The sequence below is a fragment of the Apostichopus japonicus genome, chromosome 21 (genome assembly GCF_037975245.1).
Source record: "Apostichopus japonicus isolate 1M-3 chromosome 21, ASM3797524v1, whole genome shotgun sequence".
Taxonomy (NCBI): domain Eukaryota; kingdom Metazoa; phylum Echinodermata; class Holothuroidea; order Aspidochirotida; family Stichopodidae; genus Apostichopus; species Apostichopus japonicus.
In genome coordinates this window covers 10,887,570-10,915,406 of record NC_092581.1, presented here as the reverse complement: position 1 = coordinate 10,915,406, position 27,837 = coordinate 10,887,570, and the positions used below count along the sequence as shown (strand labels likewise).

General features: G+C 36.7%; 1 protein-coding gene across 1 annotated transcript; it reads left to right on the top strand.

Moving 5' to 3' along the window:
- The first annotated feature begins 883 nt into the window (after window positions 1-883).
- Window positions 884-27,837, top strand: LOC139962818 (WD repeat-containing protein 3-like). Its single transcript, XM_071963178.1, has 25 exons — window positions 884-996; window positions 1,538-1,720; window positions 3,196-3,408; window positions 3,635-3,753; window positions 4,357-4,435; window positions 4,969-5,061; window positions 5,917-6,039; window positions 7,159-7,260; window positions 7,971-8,068; window positions 8,729-8,839; window positions 9,265-9,489; window positions 12,009-12,102; window positions 13,387-13,488; window positions 14,799-14,884; window positions 17,631-17,772; window positions 18,546-18,602; window positions 19,388-19,600; window positions 20,609-20,662; window positions 21,208-21,339; window positions 22,507-22,665; window positions 23,739-23,789; window positions 24,314-24,357; window positions 25,135-25,263; window positions 26,087-26,180; window positions 27,181-27,837. The coding sequence occupies exons 2-25, from the start codon at window positions 1,550-1,552 to the stop codon at window positions 27,349-27,351; spliced, it is 2,862 nt and encodes a 953-aa protein (XP_071819279.1). The 5' UTR covers window positions 884-996; window positions 1,538-1,549; the 3' UTR covers window positions 27,352-27,837.

The following is a 27,837-nucleotide window of genomic DNA, read 5'->3' as shown; positions in this document are numbered from 1 at the left end:
ATCGTTAACTAGCGCCTACTTCTACTAATTCGAAGCTTAGCCTAAAAATAAAACGCGTTTTATTTCTTCCTTTGTCTCGAATAAGTTTGAATACGTCAATGAGTATCTTTTTCATTAAATTTATTATATCCAACCTAACGTAGTACACATCAAAGTGCCAATGACAGAAGGGAGAACACGATACCGATATGTTATCCAGAACCAGATCCAGAATGTTCACATTAGTCACTCGTCGGCCATTTGGCGAAAATCATGGTGGTGTTGTACACAAAATACAACAAGTCGATCAGCGACCTTTCACCAAGATCATCATATGAATGAAGCTCCTTTTTCAAGGAGTCCTTTAAAGGACCCGTGATAGCTCCACTTGGTAAAAGTCTCGATGTAATGGGATCGGGTGGAGAATGGATCAAGCTGTTTGGTTTTATGTGTCCATGCATACTCTATCTTTGGTTACTTTTCTTAAAACGTATCAAATATCCTAAAAAAAAAATTCCCACATATTTAAAGTCAATATAGGGTACCCTAACCCTTTCTTCCATCTCTCTCTTATTTATCTCCAACTCTCCCTTCTTATCCTCTGTACCCCTCTCCTTCCCCTAGCACAACTCTACTATGCTCTCCGCCGTTTGCGGCCATCTTTTAGCTTGAAATATCCGATCACAAGCAGACCTTATACAAAGTCCCTCAAAGTGTATACATGCCATGCATTGTTCTTTCGATCACTCAGTGAAATTCCATAGTTTATATATATTGTTGGATAAAAACATATAATTGATATTACAATTACGTCTCATTGGATTTGAAAACTTTGAGGACCACATTTTGAGCATTAGACTGTATTTATCAATCCGGCGTTATGCAGTGGGCGAGGTTAACTTATAAATTCATAATAGGCGGGGCTTAGTGAGTGAACAAGAAACTCAGTATTTATACAGCGACGAATGTGCAGCGTACACATGCACACGTTTGTGAAGGTGGATATCATTGTAACTGGTAAATGCAATAATTAAACCTTTATCTGTATTACATGAGATCACTTGCGTTATCCACACTGTATTTAAATTCTTTAGTGAAATCTTGACATCAGCATAAAGATGCCACTCTTCAATTTAGACACTTTATGATCTCAGCTGGCCTGAGGTGTAGGCTTGTATCTCGTGTACCAGATTAGCGATGACTTGTTCGCACCTGCATGCCTTGTGCATATATTGTATTATAACTTACCATTAATTGTTAAGAGGTATGCCAATTTATCTATTCTTATGTCTAGTCAATTTGGTGACCATTACCAACTGAATTTTACCCAAGCCTAGACCTACAGTATGAACAATTTGCACATATTTTCATTGAAATATTGATTTGTGCATTTGCTGAAAGATAGTTTAGTAGTATCATCATGCCATGTATTTCACTTTGCAATATTTTCATACACTTTATAATCATTGCAATGACTTAGCAACATAAATAGTTTTCAACATCATCCATTGGAACTGAACCACAGCCATTTTCTTTCCTTTTTTCCCCTTCCTTATAGAATTGTATTAATATGGGACTGACTAAGCAGTACCTGCGGTATGCACCAAGTGCTCTGTTTGGAGTCGTTGGCACAAGCAAGGCCAATATAGTCACTGTGGAGATTGACGATATTCAGAGTAATCTTGTGGCAGTAACAGCAGTGGAAGATGTCTTGATATGGGATCTGAAAAAAGGAGAAATAGTAAGAAAAATTTATCTTTCTTTTCACATTTTATCATTATTTAAATATTTTTTTGATACCTCAAGTCCTATTCATACAACAGCACACAGAGAAACTAAATTTACTGATAAATGGTTCAATTGACTTCAAGATTTCTGTTTCTGTGTCAGTTTCTGTACTGTGTGCATACTGGATATGAACCGTCCATGTACCTCATACTGAGCATAACTTAAGCTGAGAGAGTGCTTGTGCATTCAATCATCAGATTTTTATCTTTTGTGATATGTTTGCTGGCATTTGATCAAACCTTCTGTACAGATCAGGCTTGGGGTAATCGTAATCAGTAATCGTAATCGATTACAATCGATTACATTTTTTGAAGTAATCGTAATCGTAATCGATTACTTTTGTGAAAATTACAAAGTAATCGTAATCGATTACAAGGGCAAAGTAATCGTAATCGTATTACATTTATGATTACAGTGAAATTTGAATGAGAAGGGCAAAATTAGTAGAAATGATTAAAACTAATTCTTAATATTGGCTTTTAATGTGACCAAAGAAGTGTTCCTGCTTCTAGAATTCTCTAGCACAATAAACATAAATTACTGGGGATTTGATCGCCATATTCAAGGATTTTTTAACACCTGAATTATTCTGTTAAAAAAAAATCACAGCAAATTAAGTATTTTGGTGGATCAGAATTTGCTTTACCAGAGTTGACCACTTTTTGATGAAAATAATTTACTTTTACTTTGGCCTTCCATGTCCCATGTACTGTGGAATGCCCCATTTCAAAGCTGTTTAGTTTTATTTTGGTGTTATAATGTACTGTAAAAGAGTTTTTAGTTTTGCTGCTATGCAGAAATTATTAGTTTACAAAATATAGTGTTGCATGAAAATCTTCATTTGTTTTGCTTTAGTATTTGTCTGTTTACTCTTTGTCTGTTTAAATTGTATTTTTTACTGGACTTATGGGTTACACATCTTAAACGTGTTAAGGCATAAATGTGTAATGCCTGGTAGGAATTGTAGATATACTTCCACAATTTTGTCCGTATATACTGTAAATGCCCTTCCTTTGCCCTATTTCATTGCCCTATTTCCCGGCAGAGAGTTATATTAAACAGATATGCAGAGGATTGTGCAAGTAACCACAATGTAATTGTGATTACAATGTAATCGTAATCGATTACTTCAACTTTAGGCTGTAATCATAATCGTAATCGTAATCATACATTCTCAAGTAATCGTAATCGATTACATTCAGATGTAATCGCCCCAAGCCTGGACTACAGATATTAATTTTTGTTATGGAAGTGTCTTTTAAAAGTTAATCATTTAAACAGAATACTTTACTTTACACAGAAGGATGTAATAGTTGGATTCTGTTAAGTGAATGCAAAAATCAGTTTAAAGGGTTGACATGATGACTTTTTCATGAGAAAATACAAGAAACTAATCTGGAATAATACTAGAGCTATGTTTTACCATAGGTGCTCACTTTGAAAGGAGAAAAGTACGAGGCATCCATCCTGGCTGTCGGACGTAACAAATCTCAATTGGCCGTCGGTTACATGGACGGATCGGTCAAAGTATATGACCTCTCTGCTGACGGTGAAGCTGCGGTGACCTTTAAGGGTCATAAGTCAGCAGTCACAGCCTTGAAGTTTGATCCTAGTGGTATGCGGCTAGTTTCTGGTGCTAAGGTGAGTTCCTGAGACTTCCAGAGAATTCACAACTTACTTTATAAAGTTTATTCCTATTACTTCAGCAGCAGGTTAGTGTTATTTTACACAGGTGTAGTCAAATGCATTGGAATGATTGTTATCATTATAATCAATTGAATTACTTTGCAATAATTTTGTAATGTATTGAGAAGAGTCGTTTATATTTTTTATTTGACCTTTCCGGAAATCTGTTTTTTTTACGTAGGATACTGATGTGATTGTCTGGGATGTGGTCAGTGAATGTGGACTGTACAGACTGAAGGGCCACAAAGGGATGATAACAGATATAACCTTCATGAAGGAACATAACATTCTTATCACAAGGTACGTCTTGTTGTTGTACTGTTGAACTTAATGCGCAGCTAAGTTTTGTAGTCTAAAGCAAAGAAATACATTTGAAGACTGATTTCTAGATTTGTAGGTCTGGCAGAATAAAAAGCTTTCTCTGGTAAGTAAATGAATTACCTGTGACCATTTTGTCACCGTTGGCACGCTAAAATAGCCACTTGAGGTATGTGATCAATAACATTCAGTTATGTAGGGGAAACAAGTAGAATCATCAGGAGTATCCCTTGGCATCCCCCTCCCACCCATCTCCCATCCTAAAAATCAATTAAAAAAGAGAGAAAGTAAACTGTTATTTACAGTAGCTCCCATGAAGGTATCAAGGTTTGATGTAACTTAATATAACAGACAGAATGTATTAGAAATTTGGTATCAATGTGTTTTTTGCTGTTGTTATTATTTTGATAGAGATAGATTTTGCACATGTATGTTGTTGCCAAAATATTGCAACATTCCATGTTAACCTCATTCTTTGCTCTTTCCAAATGGTAATCATAAATATGATTACATGATAACTTTATGAATCTCCTTTACAATATAAAAATGATTGTAAATTATGTTTTATTATGTTTTTCCCTTTAGTTCAAAAGACACATTTGTGAAGTTTTGGGACTTGGACACACAACACTGCTTTAAGACCCTCATTGGACACAGAACAGAGGTTTGTTTGATGAGAATCACAATAAATCTGATGAACATAAAGGAATGCTTTAAGAGTGTTTCGTATACAACGTAACATATTTGAATTTATTGATATTCATTGAATTATATACTAACTGTCACTCTATGGTGATTTTACTGATCTGGTAACATCATTGGGTAATTTCCTAACTTTTGGAGTACCTGTTCATAACATTATGTGCTATTTCCATGAGACAGAGAAGTGTCACTTGCTTTCAACGTATAAGTTTGAAAATTCTTTCAAAACACATCCTATCTGTATTTTGTCGGAAAGCAAACCAACAAAAGAGACATCATTGCTTTGCATATTAATTGATCTGTTGTGAAAGCTAGGTAAGGTGTTTTTTATAAATTTATTTTTAAACAGATGGTTTTAAGTTAGGTTTGTTCTGAAGATGTTTCAATATTAAAATTAGGTGTGTATATGTATGTTTCATTGTAGTCTTACATTATTTTTATTTTGAAATTATTTGAAGACTGAGTTTATATTTTTTTGCTATCATTTTTTTGCAGGTTTGGGGACTATCCTTGGTCAGTGATCAGAGATTAATCACGGGTGCAGTGGAGAGTGAATTAAGTGTATGGGATATCACATTTAACTCAGAGGTGAGTAAAATAACCAATCTTTTACGATAGAAAGTAAAAAAGGAAGGCATTGCTCCAAACAATGAGGCTTCTCTGGAAAAGTTATGTAAAACTAAAGGTATGAGGGAAAAATTTGGTTGTAGTTATTCCAAATAACAATAGAAAATACTTTTAAGATTTCACCTGAATAACTGCTCACAAAATATCGATGTAAGTATGTATGTATGCATTTTAGATCCTCCTGCTAGCAGGAACTCGCGAAGAAGCCTCATTGGCTTATCAAAGCCACAAGCTGACCGAAGTCAATCTCTTACATTCAGATTTAATGTCCATGATTACAAATTGTTAATTGTCAACAACTCTGTAACTGGACAACATACATTAATCTTGGAGTGTCTCGAACCGGGGACCTTATGATTGGAAGACACCGGCGTTAACCACTGAGATAACACTCCACAAATTGATGACAGGCTGTACTTTTAAACTGTTTATTGAATACTGGTTAAACAATGCTACTCTTTAAGGCATGATAGTTTAGAATGCCTCCCTGCGTTAACCTTCCATTTCAAAACCCTTACAAGAGCCACTATTTTGGCATGTACAAAATTTTCTGTTGATCACCTGGAAATGGAGTTTGTTCCAGTTAATTCTTCATTGGTTTTAAAAAGAAAAACTTGGTTTGTTGTATTGGTGTTCTTCACCTCCCTAAATATATATTAAAAAAACTTGTAAAATGCATCAGTTTGAAATTGCTCCAGAGATGGCCAGAATTTATGATTCTTAGAAGCTGTGTTTGCCTTTTTACAGTAGTTCAAGTCTTATTTAATTTATTTATTTTATTTAAGATTAAAGTTGATTCTTTCCTTTGATTTTTAGGAAACAGGAGATGATAAGGAACCTCCTCAGAAGAAAGCAAAGAAGACATTCTTAGCATTTGATGAGGATGAAGATGATAACCAAGAGGAGTTTGATGAGGAGGGAGAGGATGAGGGTGGAACGGTGAGTATGACCGCTGAATATGTTTCCTTGGTAATGTGAAAGTCAAGTGAACATTTTGGTGGCTTACTACCATTTAACCACATTGCAGGGAAAATTTATTCAGTCTAGCACAGTTAAAGGCTATTCAAAATGTCTTAACTGCTAGGCAAGTGGTGCAAAGTTGTATGTCAGTTTTTATACACTGGGAAGTACCATAGTGTGCTATAACAGACAAAATCCAGAGCCATTTATAACAGTTACTGCTACACAAACTTGGGAGACTTAAATGACTGCCTCCATTCATATAAAACCCCAAAGAAATTTTATATTTTAAAATAAAAGTTTTAGAAAGTGCCCATGCCAGAAATGCTTTATTGTATTGGTACGTAGTCATAGAGGGTGGTCCTTGTTGACTCATGATTTGGAGTCTAGTTCTTCGAATTAAACCCGCACATTATTAGTAGAGTGGAAACTGTGTACAAGATTGGAATATAAAACTTCACTGGAAGATGTTTAATATATTTCTTCTTCTCAGAATCTGTACTGAATTTTTCATTTTGCTTTTGATCAAAGCTTGGATCAGCATTTCTAAGTTTAGGTATATTGTTAAAAATTAAATTCCAGTGAACCAAGATATTTGAGATTTAGGCAAATGATTTAATATGAGGTGGGCATCAGTTGCCAACATTATTCCAGGTGGCTTTATGAAACTTGGGGAATGGGGAAATATGCTGGCTAATGGACTAGCTTTAGTGTCAGGCAGGGTGAACATAAGGTAAGGTCATACCAGCTACCTTTGTTAAGTCCAATGCGCTTGATGAAAACCTATTGAAGAGCAGAACAAATTCTTGGCTACTGGACTAGCTTCATAGGGCAGGGTCAATATAAGGTAACCACTAACAATAAATCAGTTACATTGATTAATTCAGGGTGAAACCTGTGGAATTTTGAAATATATAGAGCACACTGCACTAGCATTGTACCGGGCATGGTTGTCCTATTAAGGTATTAAGCTATAAACAAAATGCACTGAGACCCAAAAGTGCAAGAAATATATATGATATTAATGTCACTGCTTTTCACTTTTTGGATTCTACACCTTTTGACAAAGTTTTGCTCTTTTGTTTTGTATATTTTCAGGCTATTTTGTCTTGCACTAAGGTTGGTGTTCTGAGGAGATCAGGAAAGGACAGGGTTTTAACCCTCAAAACTGATGAAAGAAGGAGCTTACTTGGAGTCCATGTAAGTAATATCCTCTGGTGAATTGCTTGATCCAGCAACTACTGGTGTAACACTCTCACTGACATTCACAGGGGAGTTGAGAGCTATGGTTAGACTCATGGCCGATTACTGTGTGTCACTGGGACTCCATTTTAACACTCCTCTATTTCAAAAGATATTATGAAAATGCAAACACACTATTCTTTATCCCATATTTTCCTGGGCCTGTTCTTTTTTCACCCCTGGGCCCAGTAATTGACCCCTGATCATTTTAATTGGCAGTCCATAGCAAATGTAATACATCAGCTATGGAAATGTTGTGATGCCCAGAAAGCGGATTCTGAAGACTCTTGGAAGAGAGTTTCTCGAAAGACAAATGTCGGAAGATAACAAAATTACTATCATGATATATCTGCACAAGACCCATTGATAAAACTAAGGATGGCCCCTGCAATGATCACGCCAAGTTTTTGTTATCCAATGTGACCTTTGTTTGAGCAAAAGTTAAGCTTGCAGCTAATTTTGAGTGCACTTAGTAAAACCTTTTGTGCCCCCTCCCCCAAAAACAGAAGGGTGAAAAGATGGGTCCTGTTCCTCCTAACTGGATCTGCCTCTGATACCTGTAAGTAGTCATCTTTGCACTATAGATAGTGCTTCGCTAATAATTTTAATAACTGCTATGCTTTTATATGATTAACTAATTTGTGGACATGTGTTATATCTTCCTGCAGGGCAAAGACAATTTTGTGGAGATCTTTTTGGTCTGCTCCGACGAAGAGAAAAAGAAGTTTTTACAGAAGAAAAGAAAACGTGCCAGGAAACGAATGAGGTAAGATAACGAGGAATGTGTCCGTCTGACATCTGTTAGTGTTGTTTAAGGACACCATTGCACAGATAGATTTGATTTGAAGTGAGATTTAGGTACTAGTGAATATTTCACTTCAAGAAATAAACCAATATCTGTGACTCACGACAAAAAAGGAGTGTCACCCATTGACCATTGGAGACCAGTTCACTTTAATATTTTAAACTGGTAGTTTCAGCTTCTGTTGGAGTTGTATTGTGATACACTGTCTGTATTCTATAGAATGTCCCTTTGAACAGATATACAGTGTCACATTCGTACTAGTGCTTCTGATAAAATGGCATATGGGTAAAAGTTATGTTGGGTAGCTTGTTGTCATTAACTGTTAAGGTATCATGATTCTCAACTATTTGCATGATTTGAAGTAACGAAAAAAAAAAAAGACAACAAACAAAAGACAGGTTTTTCTAGAAGTCCTGTTGAACAACTTACTGAAATGAGCAGGTCATGTGGGAATGGTAGGTGGGTGGAAAACAGTAGATGAAATAAACATATTAAAAAAAAAAACATGTCAGAGATGAAAATGCCTATGATTTTAATGTGGACATCGTTAAAATATTACCTCTGTATCTAGGAAGATAGTGTACTGCAAAACACTCTATTGTTTTATTAACTCTTCTACAGTAAGGAAACGGAGACTCAAGGCAAAGCTGGTGAAACTGACGAGTCTGTGGAGTTGGATGTTCAGGAAGAAATTAGAAACCTTGGAACAATCAAAGCTGGTGGCAAAATCAGGTGGGTCTGTATTCTGTGATATTTCAATTACCTCTCCACACCATCATCCCTTACTAACAGCACCCTCACACCCACTCACACACCCTCACACACCCTCACACCCACCCAATAAACCTCCACCTCAGAATGTAATGAAAAACAGCACTGTAAAACACAACATCAACCAACACAAAAATGTATGCAAAGAAAAACCTTGAAGAGCAATGCAGCCACAAACTTGGGAATGGAGAGTATTTTCTAATACAAAGGAATATTTTGTTCAACTTTCCCCTCCCACTCCCCATCCCCCACCCCTCCCTTTCCCTCGCCCTCCCCCTCCCATTCACCACACCCCTTCCTCCACCATCCCCAATTAACTTTGCTATTGTTACTGCTTCCATTAGAACAATGCAATTGTTAACTCATTGTTCTTTCTCTCTCTGCAGATCGTTCGATCTCATTTCTGACGCCGGTGGAAACAGGACGTTGGTGATACTGCTGCACAACAACAAAGTAGAAATACATCAATGGGCTGGCAATGATGTTACCGTGACGACAGGCAGCCAGCTTTCAATACCAGCACATCGTAGTGATGTGAGAGCAATTTGCTTCAATGCTGATAACACAGCAATACTATCAGGCTCAGCAGAATCAGTGAAAATGTGGAATAGGTTAGTTTATTATCTACTTTCCCTCTCTCCCCCTCCCCACTCCCCTGCCCTCCCCTTCCCCCCAGTTCCTTTCCATGCAACCATCAAGTCTTATCTTAAAGTTTATTATTACTCTCCCTTTCGACACCTCTCCCCCACCCCCACACTCCCTCCCATTGCCTTCCCCCAGTTCCTATCCATGCAACCATCAAACCTATCAGCAGGGTTTATATTACAAGTTTACTATATTTTAATGTCAAGTTTAGTCTCTACCACTCTTTAGTCTTTACAACTGTTTAGTAATTTTCTGTAGAGGGCTTCAGTGGGGAGATTAACACTTTTCTAAAATTACAGTCTTTTAACCCCCTTGAAACATTTTTTGTCATAATAACAATAATAATAATCATAAAAAAACGAAGAATTTTTCCAAACTTGAATTGAGGTAAATGACTTGGGTCACAGTACTATCTTAATGTAAGTCAGCATATAAATGTAATGTACATAAAGCTCTATTGATCTTTCATTTGATGAAATGATGGTTTTAATCAAGGCTCGTTACAACAATGGTAAAAAGTCATGAACATCGTCGTTGAGCTCCATCAAATAATAGTGTGCAATTCTGCAGAGAAGAAAGCATTATTGACTCCTGTATGCATCCAATTTCAAATTCTATAGACTATTGACAGAGCTGCTGGTAATAACAGACTCGTTAATCATGTCAATTTTGTAAGAAACATCTGCCGTACACATAAATAAAACAGACCATTGTGTATTAACAACAGGGCAAGCCACTTTTAATATCCCTGATGCTGTAGTACGCTTCGCTAATGGAATATGCTTCTTATTGAAATAATTTTTGGGCCAAAGTTGTGGATGGAAGTAATTTTCACATCAAGGTAGAGGTGGTGGCTTGTTCTCTTGATAACTTCAGTCAGTGGTTGAGTATCTCGATGCAGACCTCGAGATGCAGGACTTTAGACACGTAATTTAGCCCAAAAATTGGATAAAAAAAGGCACTTTGTCTAGATGTATTAGATGGTCTATAAGTAGAAAAATACTGTGGCTCACTATCCTGATGACACAGCTGCCAAATTGTACGATTCCTGTATTTACAAAATACCAAAATAACAGTAACTGGAGAAATACAAATATAGTATAAGGTTTAAAATGTTGTTGTTGTGTAGTAAGGTACAGTTTAGGTAACTGTAATCTTAACACAAAACTGTCTTTCAATAAATGTAAAACAGCTAATTGAAGACTAAATTATATACCACCATTCGTTGTTGTAATGTTTTAAATGTGCACCTACTTCTGAGCACAGACCAGTCAGAATCGAGTAAAATAACTTTTTATTCCCCATCGTGAAAACACAAACATTTGCAGTTTAGAAATTGGCAATTTGGAGCTCTCTGATCATTCCATGAGAAACAAGATATGTTGATTATGCATATGTTGAAAAACATGAGTAAGTATATATTATGCATATATGCACTATGCATATGCAGCCCACATGTAGTATATTTGCAGTATATATATGCATATATATATATGCATATCTATATTTGCAGTATATTTTATGCATATATGCAGTATATATTATGCATATGTTGAAAAATATGAGAAATTTAATGTTTAACATGTTGAAACTAAGAGTTTATTAGGTTCTTCACATTACCTGTGTACTACATGTTCTATATATGTACATCATACAGTGTGAACTGCATAATACAGTGTGCCTGTAATCTACCAGTCATAAAATATATCAGCCAAGCTGCTTTATTTTAATATATTTATGTTATGTATTACAGTATTAGGGCAGTCAACCTTCAGACTATGTTCTCTCTATGTATATACTTCATACAGTGTGCTGGTAGTGTACCAGTCCTAAAATATATCAGCCAAGCTGCTTTATTTTAATATATTTATGTTATGTATTACAGTATTAGGGCAGTCAACCTTCAGACTATGTTCTCTCTATGTATATACTTCATACAGTGTGCTGGTAGTGTACCAGTCCTAAAATATATCAGCCAAGCTGCTTTATTTTAATATTTTTATGTTATGTATTACAGAATTAGGGTCGTCAACCTTCAGACTATGTTCTCTCTATGTATATATTTCATACAGTTTGCTGGTAGTGTACCAGTCGTAACATATATCAGTGAAATCTGCTTTATTTTAATATTTTTATGTTATATATAACATTATCAGGGCAGTCAACCTTCAGACTATATTCTCTCTATGTATATATTTCATACAGTTTGCTGGTAGTGTACCAGTCGTAACATATATCAGTGAAATCTGCTTTATTTTAATATTTTTATGTTATATATAACATTATCAGGGCAGTCAACCATCAGACTACTTTCTCTCTATTTATATGTATATTTCATTTCAATATTCAGTATGCTCAGTGGATTGAGAGCAATTCTGTCTGTGTTTAATATGTTTGTTTCCCCCATAATTTTTTTCTTAATTTTCCAAAGGTTGAATCGCACATTTGCTACTAAACTTTCTCTTGCTTAATTTCAATCTTGCAGGGGAAGTCAACAGTGTGTCCGCACCATGGCCTCTGAATACATTCTCAGTCTAGCTTTCGTTCCAGGAGAGAGGCATTGCATTGCAGGAACCAAGGTACATTTGCTATATGCTGAAGCCTTGAAAACCTATGAAAAGCCTTTTTTTTGACATCAAACAATTAATACAACTTTTGTAGTACTACTGTATGGCTTATTATATTACAGAGTGTTGAATGAAGCAGTAATTTGTTTTTTTTGGGAGGGTGGGGAGGAGTGGGTGTGGGAAACTCATTGATGGTATGGAAATTGAGTGTCCAAGTTTAATGCAATATGTTCTTGTTTTTATGTAAAAAAAATTATTTCTAAATAATTCATCATTTCTGGAGCAACTTTGATGGATAAAAGAAACACATTTTGTCCCCAAGTACCTTATCTGTCCTTTGATGGTCCCATATATTAGCACCACCAGATTGGGGCAAATTCGACCAAGAATTAGTTAGCTATAAGGTTTTCATCTCCAAATCAACCACCATGTCTGGCTGATTATATTGAAAGCTAACATTAAATGCTTCTCACAATCAATTTGGGAAATTAGTCAGCACCTTTCCTGGTTAGCTTGGCTTGTTTGTTAATTTTGATAAACAAAGGGGGACTTAACCGTGACCAGACTGCTAAATACCTAGTGCAATAAGTCTGTGGAGGTGAAATAATCAAGTTATAGGTTCTGTATCTGGATCTCTGTGTTGCCTTTCTGAAAGATCCTGATATGATTGAAACGTTAGGCTCTATAACATTTTTAAAAAATTTTGATAAACCTCAGATCAAATATCTTTGTTGTCATATTTTTTTTTTTGGGAGGGGTCACATTCTCTTCTAACCTCACTTCCGCTCTCCTCAGCTTCCTCCCTAGGTTCCTCTATACCAGGGGTAACCTAACTGGGGTGCATGAACCCCCAGGGGGTGCGTGAGTCCATCCCAGGGGGTTCGTGAGACGTTTCTGAAAGTCAATACTAGAGTACTTTTTGTTGAACTAAAATCTGATTTATCATATAATTTAGTAATGTACAAAAGTCGTACCTATCGACAAACTCTTTTCGCGTTTCATACGCATATGTTGCCATAGTAGTACCGTACCGTGCATTTTTCAGTTCATTATTACACTATGAACTTCATCTTTTACAAAGCACTGTTATGTGTATTATAGTATAATAATAATGACTCAGATCATGTCTCGAAATGTTGGAGGTTTGTGGACAACTCTGACATCCATAGGGGGTTCGTGGGGGGATAAAGTTAGGGAAACCCTGCTCTATACCCTATATTTCACAATTTCCCTCTGTAAAGTAAGTCATATAGAGAAACGAAATTAAAAACCATGTATGTTTTGATCTCTGAACAGGAAGGCCATCTTCAACTATTTGACATAGCAGGGGGGAAGCTGTTAGATGATGTCGAGGCCCACACAGGTGCACTCTGGTCCATATCTCTGTCTCCTGATAAGGTCAGTTTTATACTTTAATTCGGTCTATCAACCGTCCTGAATAATTTAAATTAATTGATGCCAAGTAGCATAGTGATGGTTGTTCAAAGCATTTGTAATGCAACCTCTCCTTAGGTGGTTCAATGAACAGAAACTCCTGGAGTGAAGCGTGTAGCTCTAACGAGCTATTTTCATGTTTAGATATGTTTGTAAAAGACAGTTTTACCCAGCTCCCCTGTGAGGGTGAAAGAATGTCAATGAAGCCTACTGTCTTTGACAAATATATGCTGGTTACTGTGTATTGTGGAGTGAACAGTATGTGAGCAGGCAATGTCAGCACTTGCTGGTAAATTGCAATAACCTTGAAGCAACATGCTGACTTTGGAGTTAAAGTTTGATGGTTGTTATAGTTTTATTGTCGTGATGTTTTTTAGTTTAGTTTAGTTTAGTAGAAAAAAAGGATCAGGAGGGACACTCAAGTCCCAATCAAGGACCCTATAGGAGAGAAAAACAAACTGAAGACACAAACACTCAGACCAGATTACAATGCTTAAAGTGCTTGTCGAAGGCATTCTTAAACCCATTCACACTACTTGCAAGTACAACTTTCTCAGGCAAACTGTTCCACTCATTCACAACCCTATTAGCAAAAAAGTTATGCGGAATATTCTTCCTACTTTGTAGGACTACATCTGTGGACTGTATATCTGTCACACCATATGTAGGATCTTTTACACGCTGTGAAATAGAGTATACAGGTATAGGCAGACATATGTGTGACTTTGAACACTGGTAATGACATTGATGAGTTGAAAATGTGATGTCGGTACATAAAGAAAGACAAAGAGTTGGTGCCTTACTACTCTTGTTGATCAACCGAGTTATCAAGGGGCCACTATTGGAAGACCACCAGTGTCGCATGTGATGGGGGTTTCATGAGTGCCTTAAATTCCACCCCATGCCCCTCCCTTAGCCTACAAAAATCTGATAATATTTAAAGGCTTTATTTTAATGTCGAACCTATTTCTAAGACAACTTTAGATAATATGTTTAGTTTTTATGTCATGTTTATGTTATCATACTACCAGGGAATAGAGAGGCTTGCATTCCAAACACCTCTGTGTTAAATCTTGTCCAATAGGTTGTGTTCTGACCTATCAGCCATTACCTCATGTAAAAATAGATGTCAGGTTTATATTCCAAGTTGCTATTGTTACTTAATCACACTACATTTAACTCTGGACGAGTGTGAAGAAAGACTAAGAATTTGTGAAAAACATTTCAAAGAGTATTAATATGTTTTTTTTTTTAACTGTTTTTCTTATCATCAGAGAGGCTTCATAACTGGTAGTGCTGATAAAGATATCAAATTCTGGGATTTTGAATTTGTGGATGAAACTGAAGATTCCACATCCAGGTATGCTTGCAGATATCTTCCTTCTCCAAAACAAATGTTTTTAACAATTAATTCAAAGCCTAACAACACTTTCTTAACAGATATTTCTAAGCCTAGCCTAATTTACATATACTAGGCTATAGAAGTTGACCTTATTGAATATTCTCCTTGCCAGAAGATCATTGTTAAAGTTTTGAGATTAGAAATACTAAATTGTAGAAAAATGTATCATAGATTAGTGCTCCTTGCATGAAAAACAGTTCTAACTTTTAAAATCAAGTTAATCTTACTGGAAGTTACATAAAATGGAATCTATGATCTATACTATTTTATATTTTATTTGATAGCACATTATTACTATTTATTTCAGGTATTGTGTTCCTTAATTGTAAAATGAACTACATGGCTGGCATAGCTGGGTAGGGCAGGGGAGGGGTTGTAATTGTAAAGGGTAGGTACTACTATGAGACATAGGACTGAATTTTTGTGTATATTTAGTTTATTTTAATACTCCTGTTTCTGTAAGCTTACAGGTATTGGAGTACTGTACTGCAACCTCTATGGATCTTTGTACTTCTCCTTTCTTACTAAAGTTATACTTTACTATCTTAGTTTCTCTTAATTTAAATGTCCTTTTTTTTCTTCAAATATAAGTATGATAAATAATATAAACAAAAACAAACTGAAGTTTACTGGGGATGGATAGTGTTATTAATGAACTATTACCAGTTACTTTATAATATGTACATATATAATAAGGAAGCATAGGTGATAATTGGTTTATCTAGCAGACTGATATAATAGAGTTTTGTGTCTGTAAATGCTACCATAACTGGCGTCTACTTTTTGGTTGCCTGACAAATGGTTGCCCACTGACTGCACTTCATATCAAAGCAGGTGCCAAGACAGGTTACCACCTCTAGTATATAGTTTTACATCTAAGATAGTAAGATATGTATTAACAGTAATAGCTAAATGAACAATCAATAGCCTGTTATTGTATGAGAGTTGTTAACTCACTGTGGCCTATCGTATCCATCATTGCATGCCAGTTGCGTGTGTTAGTTATTGACAATACAAATACAGCTAGGTGATATGTACATAGACAAATCATTGTGTCTATCCGTCGCTAAGGGTGGTCGAAACACTCTGTTTTCTGTCATATTGTGGTAAAACTGAATGCTAAGAATTGTTTGCTAAAGCTACAGGCTTCACTCCAGCGGTTTCTGTTCATTGAGAGTAAGAATACAAAAGTTTTGCCTATCTGCAGTATGATACAAAAGAACAATAACTTTGAATTAAACAGCAAGCTGAAAGACCCAAATTACAGAAGGCATCACCATGGAAACTGGTGGAACTATAATAAAACAGTTATACCTTTGTTTCTTTGGAAACATATCAATGTGTTAGATTTGTCCCTTCGATGCCCTTCATGTCAGTCTAGACTACGCAACACTGTACTTTGTTGTCTGATCACATCTCTTGTGGCTCCAGTACTACTCTCTTCATATTTAATGCCTGTGTGCTGCTAGTGTGTAGTGCTGCATTGTGTAATATTTGTCCCTTCGACATCCTTCATATCAGTCTAGACTACGCAACACCGTACTTTGTTGTCTGATCACATCTCTTGTGGCTCCAGTACTACTCTCTTCATATTTAATGCCTGTGTGCTGCTAGTGTGTAGTACTGCATTGTGTAATATTTGTCCCTTCGATGTCTTTCATGTCAGCCTAGACTACACAACACCGGTACTTTGTTATCTGATCACATCTCTTGTGGCTCCAGTACTACTCTCTTCATATTTAATGCCTGTGTGCTGCTAGTGTGTAGTGCTGCATTGTGTAATATTTGTCCCTTCCATGTCCATCATGTCAGCCTAAACTACACAACACCGATACTTTGTTGTCTGATCAGGTCTCTTGTGGTTCCAGTACTACTCTAGTGGTATTTAATGCCGGTGTGTTGCTAGCATTTATTCTGTAACATCTGTATGATGCTAGCACTTGTCACCTGAGACAACCTTAACTGTTAGGGTGACCATACGGCCAGAATAATCACAATTGTCACTTTTTTGCAACGAAAATATATTGTCCCGCAGCAAACTAAAGTTTACCAATTTTCTAAAGTACTTTGTAACATTTAAATATGTCACTTTTTTTTGATACCCGAACTAAACAAAGTTCACTTGTTGTATGCAGAAATTATACATGACCATTATGGAAGCTTGATAATATCATCATTTTGAATACCCAAATATGATTGATGGCTGCATATTGAGCCCTCACAAGCTTGTCAGGAAAAGTCTGTGTTGCCTTATCATAAATCAGAAATTTTCTGCAAAAGATGAAGGAGGGAGGGATGCAGGGTTTCACTTTTCAACCAAAGAAACATGGTTAAATTTTAAGTTAAACCTTAAAATTTATGTATGGTGCTAGTACTATAACACCGGCATGGTGTTAGTATTTAAAGTACTACCCATCTCCTGTGAGAGCCTTGGGTATAGGTTAGCATGATACTAACCTTGCTTGTTTATTTGTGGTAAAATTTATTTCATCTGTCATACCACTGTGTACAATGTTGGTACTTACAGAACCGTTTCTCCCATCACTTTCGGGTACCAATTCCTTGAATCTGTGACAGCCAAACGTGACAGTATTGTCTGTCACACTCTTGTCCAGTCGTAGTGCCTTTCACCCCTAAGACCCCCGATGGTCAAGGATAATAATACCTCTCCTCCATCACTCCCTTACGTCTTCCTCTGATACAGGAAGAGACTAACATTCCGACATGTGCGGACTCTAAAGATGGCGGACGACATCCTCTGCGCTAAATATTCTCCCGATCAGAATTTTGTGGCTGCGTCGCTCCTGGACAGCACGGTCAAAGTGTTCTTTGCGGATACCTTGAAGGTCAGTCTTATTTCAGTTTTGGCAGCTACATTACGAAGCAGGAAATAATTAAACGTTCAAAATTGTGCGTGCCCGTTTTATTGGCTCTGAATTTTTTCTCATTTAGAATTTTCTGGTTTCTGTGTTAAACACTGCTACATATCATTGGACTTGTGTGGCTGGCAGTTGGACCACATTGCATTGCATTCTGGGATGCAGTACTGGATAAATTATCACCCGTGCAGTGAATATCCATCCGAGATAAATAAATATCTCATTTTGGCTATATGTATCTATTTGTGTAAAATATCACCCATTGCTTCTTTAAATCTGTGTTACAACTGCATGAAGACAGAATCTGCTTGATTGGCTCCCAAGTACTGTGTCTGACATCATCCAAATGAACTTTGAAATATATTTTTTTCCCCCCTTTAAATTATACATAGTAGTATATGGTACATGAGTTCTGTTACAGTTTGTGACACTGATGATAGGTATACAATGCAAGGACAGTTATGATTTTAATTACTTCAGGTTTATTGTTGCCAGGTAGTAAATTCTGGTAGATCAGTATCTCTTTTCTCTCTATATTCCCTCCTGGAATTGATTCTTATTAACAGGAAACTATACTGAAACTAAATTGCAAAAGAAGATAGGAAACAATATTTCTCTAGTTTGACTGATGACCTACAAGAATATTCATTTTCATGTCTAACGATGTAATACAAATTTTGTGAAATACTTATGATGAATTAAATAACATTGTTTACTTTTCTTTCATTTCCTTGGGTTAGTTCTTCTTGTCATTGTACGGTCACAAGTTACCAGTCCTTTCGATGGATATATCTACAGTAAGTACCATTGCAGACAGTCGTGAAGATTTAATCCTTATTGCTACCCTCTAGACTGTCAGTATTGACCTTATAGTTTTGAATGATAACACATTTAAGTGGATGATCTGTTGGCATAGCAACCTGAAAGAGAGAAGAAAAAACCCAGATCTGATCTGTTAGTTGAAACCCTGTGATCTCAAGATCTTGTTCCTGCCTTGAGATATCACAGTTGGAATCTATGGTATGTTTTATCAGATAAGCTCTTACTTACTCCAGTAAGTGTAACACAGTGGGTGGTCTGTGAGGTCATCATGGTAGATGTCCTTTAATTATAATAATAATAATAATAATAATATAAGAGTTTGTAAAGTGCTTTTATCCAGTTGAAAAAAAAAACGCTCAGAAGCGCTGCAGGAGCAAAGTACCCAAAATGGACACAACAGCTATTAAACAAATGGATACACATTTATGAATAAGAACGCCTTGAGTTCTTTCTGGAAAGTTGACACATGCTGGATTGTTTTCAGATGTAAGGGGAGACTGTTCCAGAGCTGTGGAGCTCATCTAGCAAAACAATGTTCCCCATAGGTGGAAGTGCGAACAGTAGGAACAGATAGCATATGTTGTATGCTTGAACAGAGCACCCTGCTAGGTCTGTATTCGACTGAGAATAATTTGAACCAGTATAACCTCCGAGAAAAAAATAGATTTGGTTACTCGTAGCAATTTGTGACCGTACTAAAATTTGCTGGCAAGACACTTGTGACGTTTAAGTGACATCCTACCTTTTCTCCTTCCGAAAGGACTGTTCCTTGCTGGTCTCGGGATCTGCGGATCGTAACGTAAAAATCTGGGGAATGTCTTTCGGGGATTGTCACAAGTCCATGTTCGCCCACGACGACAGTGTGATGTGTGTCCAGTTTGTACCCAAGACCCACCTCTTCTTCTCTTGCGGAAAAGATGGCAAAATCAAGCAGTGGGACGCGGACAACTTTGAGCACATTGTTACCTTGCAGGTATGTTTGTTACTCTAGTGAGAGATCAAGAAATTTACACTTCTGCAATTATTTATACTTTTATGATGGGTATTGTCCAATTAAGCAAGTGTTTATTGGTTGTTTAGGACATTAAAGGAGAAGCACACCCCACCCCCATCCCCCTCATGTTGACCAATCTCTGATTATCTAGCATTAGTAGCATGGGCATGCAGAGGAGGGGGTGGCCCCCTCCACCATCTGTCAGGGAAAACTGTTCAGAGGTTGGATTTTTTCAAAACCCAAAAGTATTTATTGGCACATACCATCATTTAGTACTAATTTATACCCTAAATGTGCCTCAGAATGCACTATATGTTTTTGTATTTTGAAAGGGGGAGGGGGGTAGGGCAGTAGCTCCACAACCCCTTACACAGGAGTCACATGCAACAACAGAAAAGCCACACCCCTCTTTTGTAAAATCTTTTATCCAACTAAAGCCTGTCCACAAAGGTTTGTAACCCTACTAAAATTAGTTGTTGGAAACTTGAATTTCCCTCTCCCCACTTTGGAAATCCTGTGCCCATCACTGTCCAGCTTGTGTGAGTTAATAGGGCACTCCCTACCCAATTAAAAATAATATTGTTATCAACTGTGTTTAAATGCCAGTTTATATAACTTTTAGCAGCTGTGTTTTTATATCCAATTCATGATGGTGAAACATTGCTCCCGAGCCTTGTACAATCACTCTCTTAGCACTATTTGGTTGGGGTGGGGGGTGGTGGGGTTAGTTGGGGATGGGTTCATATTTATACTTGAATTAAGAAGTGGAACTACAAGACCTTTAAATTACTAATCTTTTAACCCTTGAACATTGAAACAGTTCCAGTAGCTGGTTGGTACTGTATAGTGGTAGATTTTGCTTACTGAGCATGTTCTGTTACTCGTCCTTTCAGTGAGCACACAGAAAATCAACTGATGAATCATATTAGTAGCTAAGGTAGCTAAAGGAAAGAAAAAACATTCCTTTTTTTTCTTTGCTCTCAACAGGGTCACCAGGCAGAAATTTGGAGCTTAGCAATCAGTCCTAGTGGAGACTTTTTGGTAAGTCAATCTATCAAGTTACATTTGAAAGAGCATTAGTAGGGACAAGTAGAAATTGTATGTATGTATGTACATGTATGTATTTTAGATCCTCCTACAAGCAGGAACTTGTGAAGAAGCCATCATTAGCTTATCCAAGTCGCAAGCTGACCGAAGTCAGTCTCTTAGATTTATATTTTAACGTCCATGATTTATGAATTGTCAACAACCTCTGTAACTGGACGACATACATTAATCTTGGAGTGACTCAAACTCGGGACCTTATGATTGAAAGGCACTGGCGTTAACCACTGAGCTAACACTCAATTGACTTAGGGATAATGAACATTAATTATTAATCACATGTAAAAAGTAAAATTTTCAAAGTTTCCTGATAGTTTCTTCTCTGTCAGAAAATGAATCATAACTAGTCAAGCTAATGACTGACCTAATGTGAACCTGCGTTGTTATGACATTTTGGTATCGCATGGTATTGAACACATTGACCTTGATCTACACCAATAGCTGCTAGTAATCTATTCGTCAATATCATGAATATTCAACAGGCCTCCTCATCACATGACAAGTCTCTGAGGCTATGGGAGAGAACTGAGGAGCCTCTGGTGTTGAGTGAAGAGAGAGAGATGGATAGAGAGCAAGAGTACGAAGAAAGTTTAAACCAGGCAGATCCGACCGTCGTAAGTTCAAAGCCAAAGTAATCAATTATTTGTGTACTCTGTGTACAGGGAGTGTATGACTAGATAAGCCCACAAGGTTTGCTTGATACACTTCCTTTCACATTCCATAACTCTCTGTATTCGCTACGTTTGTTGTATATATGTTGTGAAAAACAAATAAAATAAACAAAATAAACTAAATCAAATGTTCTGTTTCTTTGGACAAGAAACCAAAAAATATGAACAAAACTTTGCTACTTTGGAGGAATTGGAATGAACTTGACAAAGGTTTTCAAGCTAACTGTTGTAAAAAATAGTCTCTTATATAGCATTGATTTGGGTGTAGTTAGTCTACCTAAATTTACCACCTTATCTTTCAAGGTGTGATATAGCACATTATAAACTAGTTACAGTGTTTATTTTTCATCAAAGACTTAAATGAAACTTAAAGTAAACAGTATTACCCTGTAATGTTTTCTAGCTAGGTTTCCCTTTCTGTGACTTCCATGTATTTCTCCTTGTTCTGGTTGTATATTTTTATGTTCTTTTTTGATCTGTTAAGCATATCTCCTTTTCTTTAGGTCACTAGCTTTGACAAACATTCTTGTTTTTTTTCCAGTTTCTTATCATTTTGTCATGTATTCCTGTAAAGCATATGAAAAATTAATTTGAATTGCGTTGATCAACACTAACAGCACTAACAACACCCGAACAGCAATGTTACATATTGTTCTCTGTAATGTACCAAGAAATTTGAAGTCCTTCTGAAGCCCTCTCATTTTGAGTCAAGTTTGGTCTAGGAAATATTTCAGATATTATTTAGAATATTTCAGAAAAATAGAAACAGTTAGGACATTGAGTGAAAATTTGTTCAATCTAAACTTGAACCTGGATTTATGTAATGGAAACCAACCCCTAGTTGATGATAGTTGGTCTGCATTATTATAATGGAAACCAAACCCTAGTTGATGATAGTTGGTCTGCATTATTATAATGGAAACCAAACCCTAGTTGATGATAGTTGGTCTGCAATATTAGAATGGAAACCAATGCCTAGTTGATGATAGTTGGTCTGCATTATTATAATGGAAACCAACCCCTAGTTGATGATAGTTGGTCAGAGTTGGTCAAAGTTGGTCAGAGTTGGTCTGAGCTGGTCTGAGTTGGCTGCAATATTCTATCCGATAGATTCCAGGTGAGACATCGAAGGAGGTGACTCTTGCAGGAACTCGGACGTTGGAGTCAGTAAAAGGAGCAGAGAGGATAATGGAGGCCATCGAACTGTACAAAGAGGAGACAGAAAAATTAATTGCTTACCAGGAAAACTGCAAAGCTCAAAAGAAAAAGGTAATTACCACAAGAAAAAGACAGTTAGGAATGGTTTGAAGTAGTCATTATTTAGGTTAGACACATGACTGTTTTGACTAAAATCGAGGAATGATTTTGTTATGCCAGCTGCCCATGGCCTGACTGACCGCGACCCAACTCAAGTTCATAATAAGGAAATAACAAGGAAACTAGTCGATATTTATTAGTGGATGTGTGCTTCATGACTACAACTAATAATCAAGATTTTGCCCAGCTTCAAGCGATCTATGTAACCAATCGTAGGCATATACTTGTGCCTAACTCTATCCATATATTTAATTCACAAGTGAGAAGATAAGTTTCTTATTTGTAGGACTTGCTGTATGTATGTTTGTATTACTGTATGTGTATCGCAGTCTATTGATACTTATACTATTGCTTTTCTTTTTCTTTTCTTTTTTCTTTTTTCGTTTACGACCTGTGTAAGCCGAAAATTTCCGATTGTGGACAATAAATTCAAATTCAATTCAATTCAATAATCTTGCAATTGACCTAACTGAGCACTGGTCATAAGTAGAAAGCAGTGGTTGTATGTGTGCTCTTTAGTCAGTCAGTTGTAATACTACTGGTATTGACAATTATTGAACACTAGGTCCCGTCAGTTGAATTGAGTTGTGTCCTGGTCAGTTTTCTTCAGCTGAGCAGCCTGTGACTCCTCCCTATAAGGGCAATTACTTCATAAATTTCACCAAGAGCAACTTCTGTGTTTAAAAGTGTCGATTATAACATTTGTAATCAATTTTATAAGAAAGTTGTCAAACATGTGAACGACATGGTGTAACAAGGACTTGATTTCATGTAGAACTGTTTCTATAATAGTCATCAAGTGATCAGATTTATCATCAAATGATTTGCAACAGTTTGGGCGTGAAGAATTTTTTTTTGTTGCTTGTCAACTGAACTCACAATGTTTTCATGTATATGAAGAGAACGAAAGAAGAAACCAAAAGAGAAAAGATGGTGATAAGTGTGCCAAGGTAAAGAATGATACACAACCTGCTGAGTTGAATTGTTTTCTATCAAAAATGATTTCTTTTATCGTCCTCCACCAGCTTCCTCTTCCTCAGCCACACCCTCTCCTGCAGGCATATGGAGACATCACAGTGAGTATCAATGATCATAACTTCCTCTACCAGTTTGACATGGATAGAAACAAAATCTGATGATTGTTTTTGTAAAAATTGTATCACCTAAATTGTGTCATTATTGATATCATCAACCGTACTGTAACAGATTGTAATATAGCAATCCCATCCTTACATCCAACCAATGCCCTTGTCCAGCCCTGTCCCCTTCCCTCTGTCCCCTTCCTCCTGTCCCCTTCCCTCTGTCCCCTTGCCCCTGTCCCCTTCCCTCTCTCCCCTTCCCTCTGTCCCCTTCCCTCTGTCCCCTTCTCTCTGTCCCCTTCCCTCTGTCCCCTTCACCCTGTCCGTTTGCCCTGTCCGTTTCCCCTATAGTGTATGTCTCGTTAATGCAATCATCAAATAAATTGTTAGCATTAATGAACACAAATCGCTGTCACTGATTGGCAACAACTCATTAGTATTTCCTTCTGAAATCTGCACAAACTTTTCTTGGACTTCATCCATCATCTCAATTTACAACAAATCTCTCCTTCTCTTTCCAGCCGGCAAAATACGTTTGTAATGTGCTAAGGAAGGTCAAGAGCAGGTAGGGAATCATATACATTCACTGTCAAACAGTGCTGAAGACATGTGGTTGTACTGTATTCAAAATGAAAGTATTCATATAAGATCCTTGACAAATACTCTTTTAGGCATCCAAGTGTTGTATGATACTAGTTTAATAGTGAAAGTTGAAGATTGATTCTACTGAATTGTGAGTGTATATTACCTCACTTGTCTGTATACCGGAATATACGTAGACTGTACGTGTTCTAGGACATTTAAATAAATGGTCGTTGAATTGTCTTTTACCATTATGCCCACGGAGACGTGTTCTAGCTTTTAGTTGGTCTGGATTCTGCCACTCCAGATTCCTTATGCTTTGACCTATGACCTTTAACTTTAATGATACATACTTGTACTGAAGCGTTAGACACCTGTGTGCCCACTAATTGTGAAAGAGTTCAACCTTGAATGGGGGAGAGGGGGGTGGGGGGAAATAAAGTGTATTTTGCCAGACTGGTCATTTCCACTAAACTTCTAGACATGCAGTTTCCAATTGTGCATTCTATTCACCCGACCTTTCCTCCAGTGTTATTTTGCTTACCTTCTACTTTCTAAGCATTGAACTTATTGCATCTTTAACTTACTGCATCTTGCAAAGAAGAAGTAAGACAGAAATACTTGTCGCTCTATGTATTGAATTCCCCATCCCCTCCACCCTCCCCTTCCCCTCATACACATTCTTCCCTGCCCTCATGGGCGATATTACTTCACCTCTCTTCTATTAACTGATATTATCTGGCTATTCTCTTCTTCTCAGTGAACTCGAGGAGTCTCTTTTAGTCCTTCCCTTCAGCTACGTGCTGGACTTGTTTCCTCTCCTGGAGATATTTATCAACAGAGGATGGGAACTGGAATTTACATGTCGCTGCCTCTTCTTTTTATTGAGGTAATTATTTATTTATTTATTTGTTTTTATCTCAGTCTTAGTGAAAGCTTTCCAGTAGTGAAGTGTGGACTTTTTCTTGTCTCCCACTTATATCATAGGATTATAAAGATTGGAAGTCGCTGTAACGGTCGCCAGGTTTTGCCACAGGTCTATGTCTCTATGTGTACTAATACCTAAATTAAAAAAATTCCAACCAAGCCTTTCTAAGTTTACTTTTGATTTGTGTGTTGGGTTAACTGTCATGTCCAGTACCATAATCGCTGCATTGACTTACAAAGTAAATTTGTCACTTCTCAGGTCGCTAGAGCATAGATAAAACTTATCAACGTATCAATGTCCTACCCAACATATATGATAGCTGATCACAATTGCTGACAATAATGGTATATTTAAATGTATCCACTCATAGCCAGTGTTAGATTTGGAGCCAGAAGAGATGAATTTAGTTTTGAAAATCTTCCTATCTTACCAACAAATATCTAATAAGTCTTAAATCAATTCCGTTCCTTACGATTGTTACACCATTGTTAGTTTTTGTCATTCCCCTTTAGAATTCAAGTATCAAAGGGTTATCATGATAACTATGACCATGCAGCATAAGTCACTTCAGTTGATCTGTAGAGATGTTTCCAGAAGGTTGACTTTTCCGGTGGATATAAATTTATAAGGTTAAATTTTGGTATGATGCTAATGGGCAAGATGCTTTGATTGTATTGGTATATTGAAATGGGTTGTTATTTTGAAGTAGAAAAGGTTTTGTATCTATTTTAGCTCAAGAGATGTTATTGAAAGTAAGTTTGTTTTTTTCCCATCATAATTCCAGGGTAAATCACGGTCAAATCACATCCAGTAAGACGCTTCTACCAATTATCGACAGACTCAGGACGACCACACTCAACCAAGTGACCAAGCTGAAGGTTTGTTACATATCTGTCATTATGAAGAAAGATGAAATTTTAAGGGAAACATAACTTTAGTGTTTTAATTCCATAGAAAGGAGACATTGTTTCATTGGTTGGTGGTTATTCTCTGTAGAAATAAATTTAAGTAGAACTTAAGATTTTCTCAAGATTTTCTGAATTATTATTTCAAGGTTTCTTTAATACTGAACAAATCTGCGACACGATCTTCAAATGGAGAATAGTCTAGATATAGGGAAATAGGGAAATTTGTGGTTCATATTATTTAAAATGCACTTTTAAAATAACTGGTTATTTCTTGTTTTTGTTGCAGTCCAAAAGAGATTGGGATGATTGTTGAATTTGGTTGCCAATCGAAATCGATTTAAATACCTGTGTGAAACTGAAATTTTGAGCTTGCAAAGAATCACTATTCTTAAATTTTACTGTCACAACAAATACTTCATTCTGCACTTTGATTTTCCTTGAAAAACTAAATACACCCATAATTTCCCATGGATTCCATCACTGAGTCTTTAATTTCAGTTTCCAACTAAAAGTTTCTAATTTCTCAAATTTTAGTACAAACAGTCGAGCAAGTTAGGCATTTACGAAAGGATGTATTAAATATAGCAAGAAAACAAATTTGCATGATGTCATTTATCTCGAATATCTGTTTTGATTATGGATGAATTATGTCTGCAAACCCGTTTTACCCTGTATTGCTTTTGAAGTGTACTAAAATTTATACACTATCTTAAGAGAGCTTGATTAGATTTCTGGTCAAGCTTAGTGATTAATAATTGAAAACTGAAAGACAGACGTTCCTTCTTTCATATCATCATAGATCGCTCATAAACGGCAGAAAATTTCATGAAAATGAGCTGCTTCCAATATTTTTGGCTCACTCCATTGAGTGCACAGTCTTACATCATATACAGCCAACATGAAATTTGTATCGATTATTCAATAGGTTGATAACAGTAATGTTTTTTAATCTGTATTTATGTTATTCCAGGATGTGATTGGTTTCAATCTCGCCGGTCTGAAGTACATGCAACAGGAAATAGAAAGCAGAGAGGATGTCCAGTTCTTTGCTGATGCTACAGGGCAACTGAAGGAGAAGAGGAAGAAGAAGAAGAAGGCAGAAAATAAAGTTATCTTGGCGATGGCTGCTGCAGGATTGTAAAATCCTAGTGAAGGGGTGTTGAACGGAATGCAGGTGTGAAGAGGTAGAGGTGTTTACTGGCTACTTCACCTGAGTAAGATTGTTATAGGAAAGATAAGGAAAGGAGTGTAATAGGAGGGAACCCTATACTGGCTACTGTGAGATCTGGATGAGGGTGTCTGTGTTTAGAATGGTAAATGGAGCTCTAAACACTGGCTGCTGCACTTGAGTGAGATTGTTATGGGAAAGATAAGGAAAGGATTTTTAGAGGGAGCCCTATATTGGCTATTGCTAGGATGTGAGATCTGAATGCAGGTGTTTGTGTAATGAATGGGAAATGGAGCTCTAAACACTGGCTGCTTCACTTGAGTGAGATTGTTATGGGAAAGATAAGGAAAGGATTTTTAGAGGGAGCCCTATACTGGTTACTGCTAGGATGTGAGATCTGGGTGCAGGTGTCTGTGTAAAGAATGGTAAATGTAGCTCTAAACACTGGCTGCTGCACTG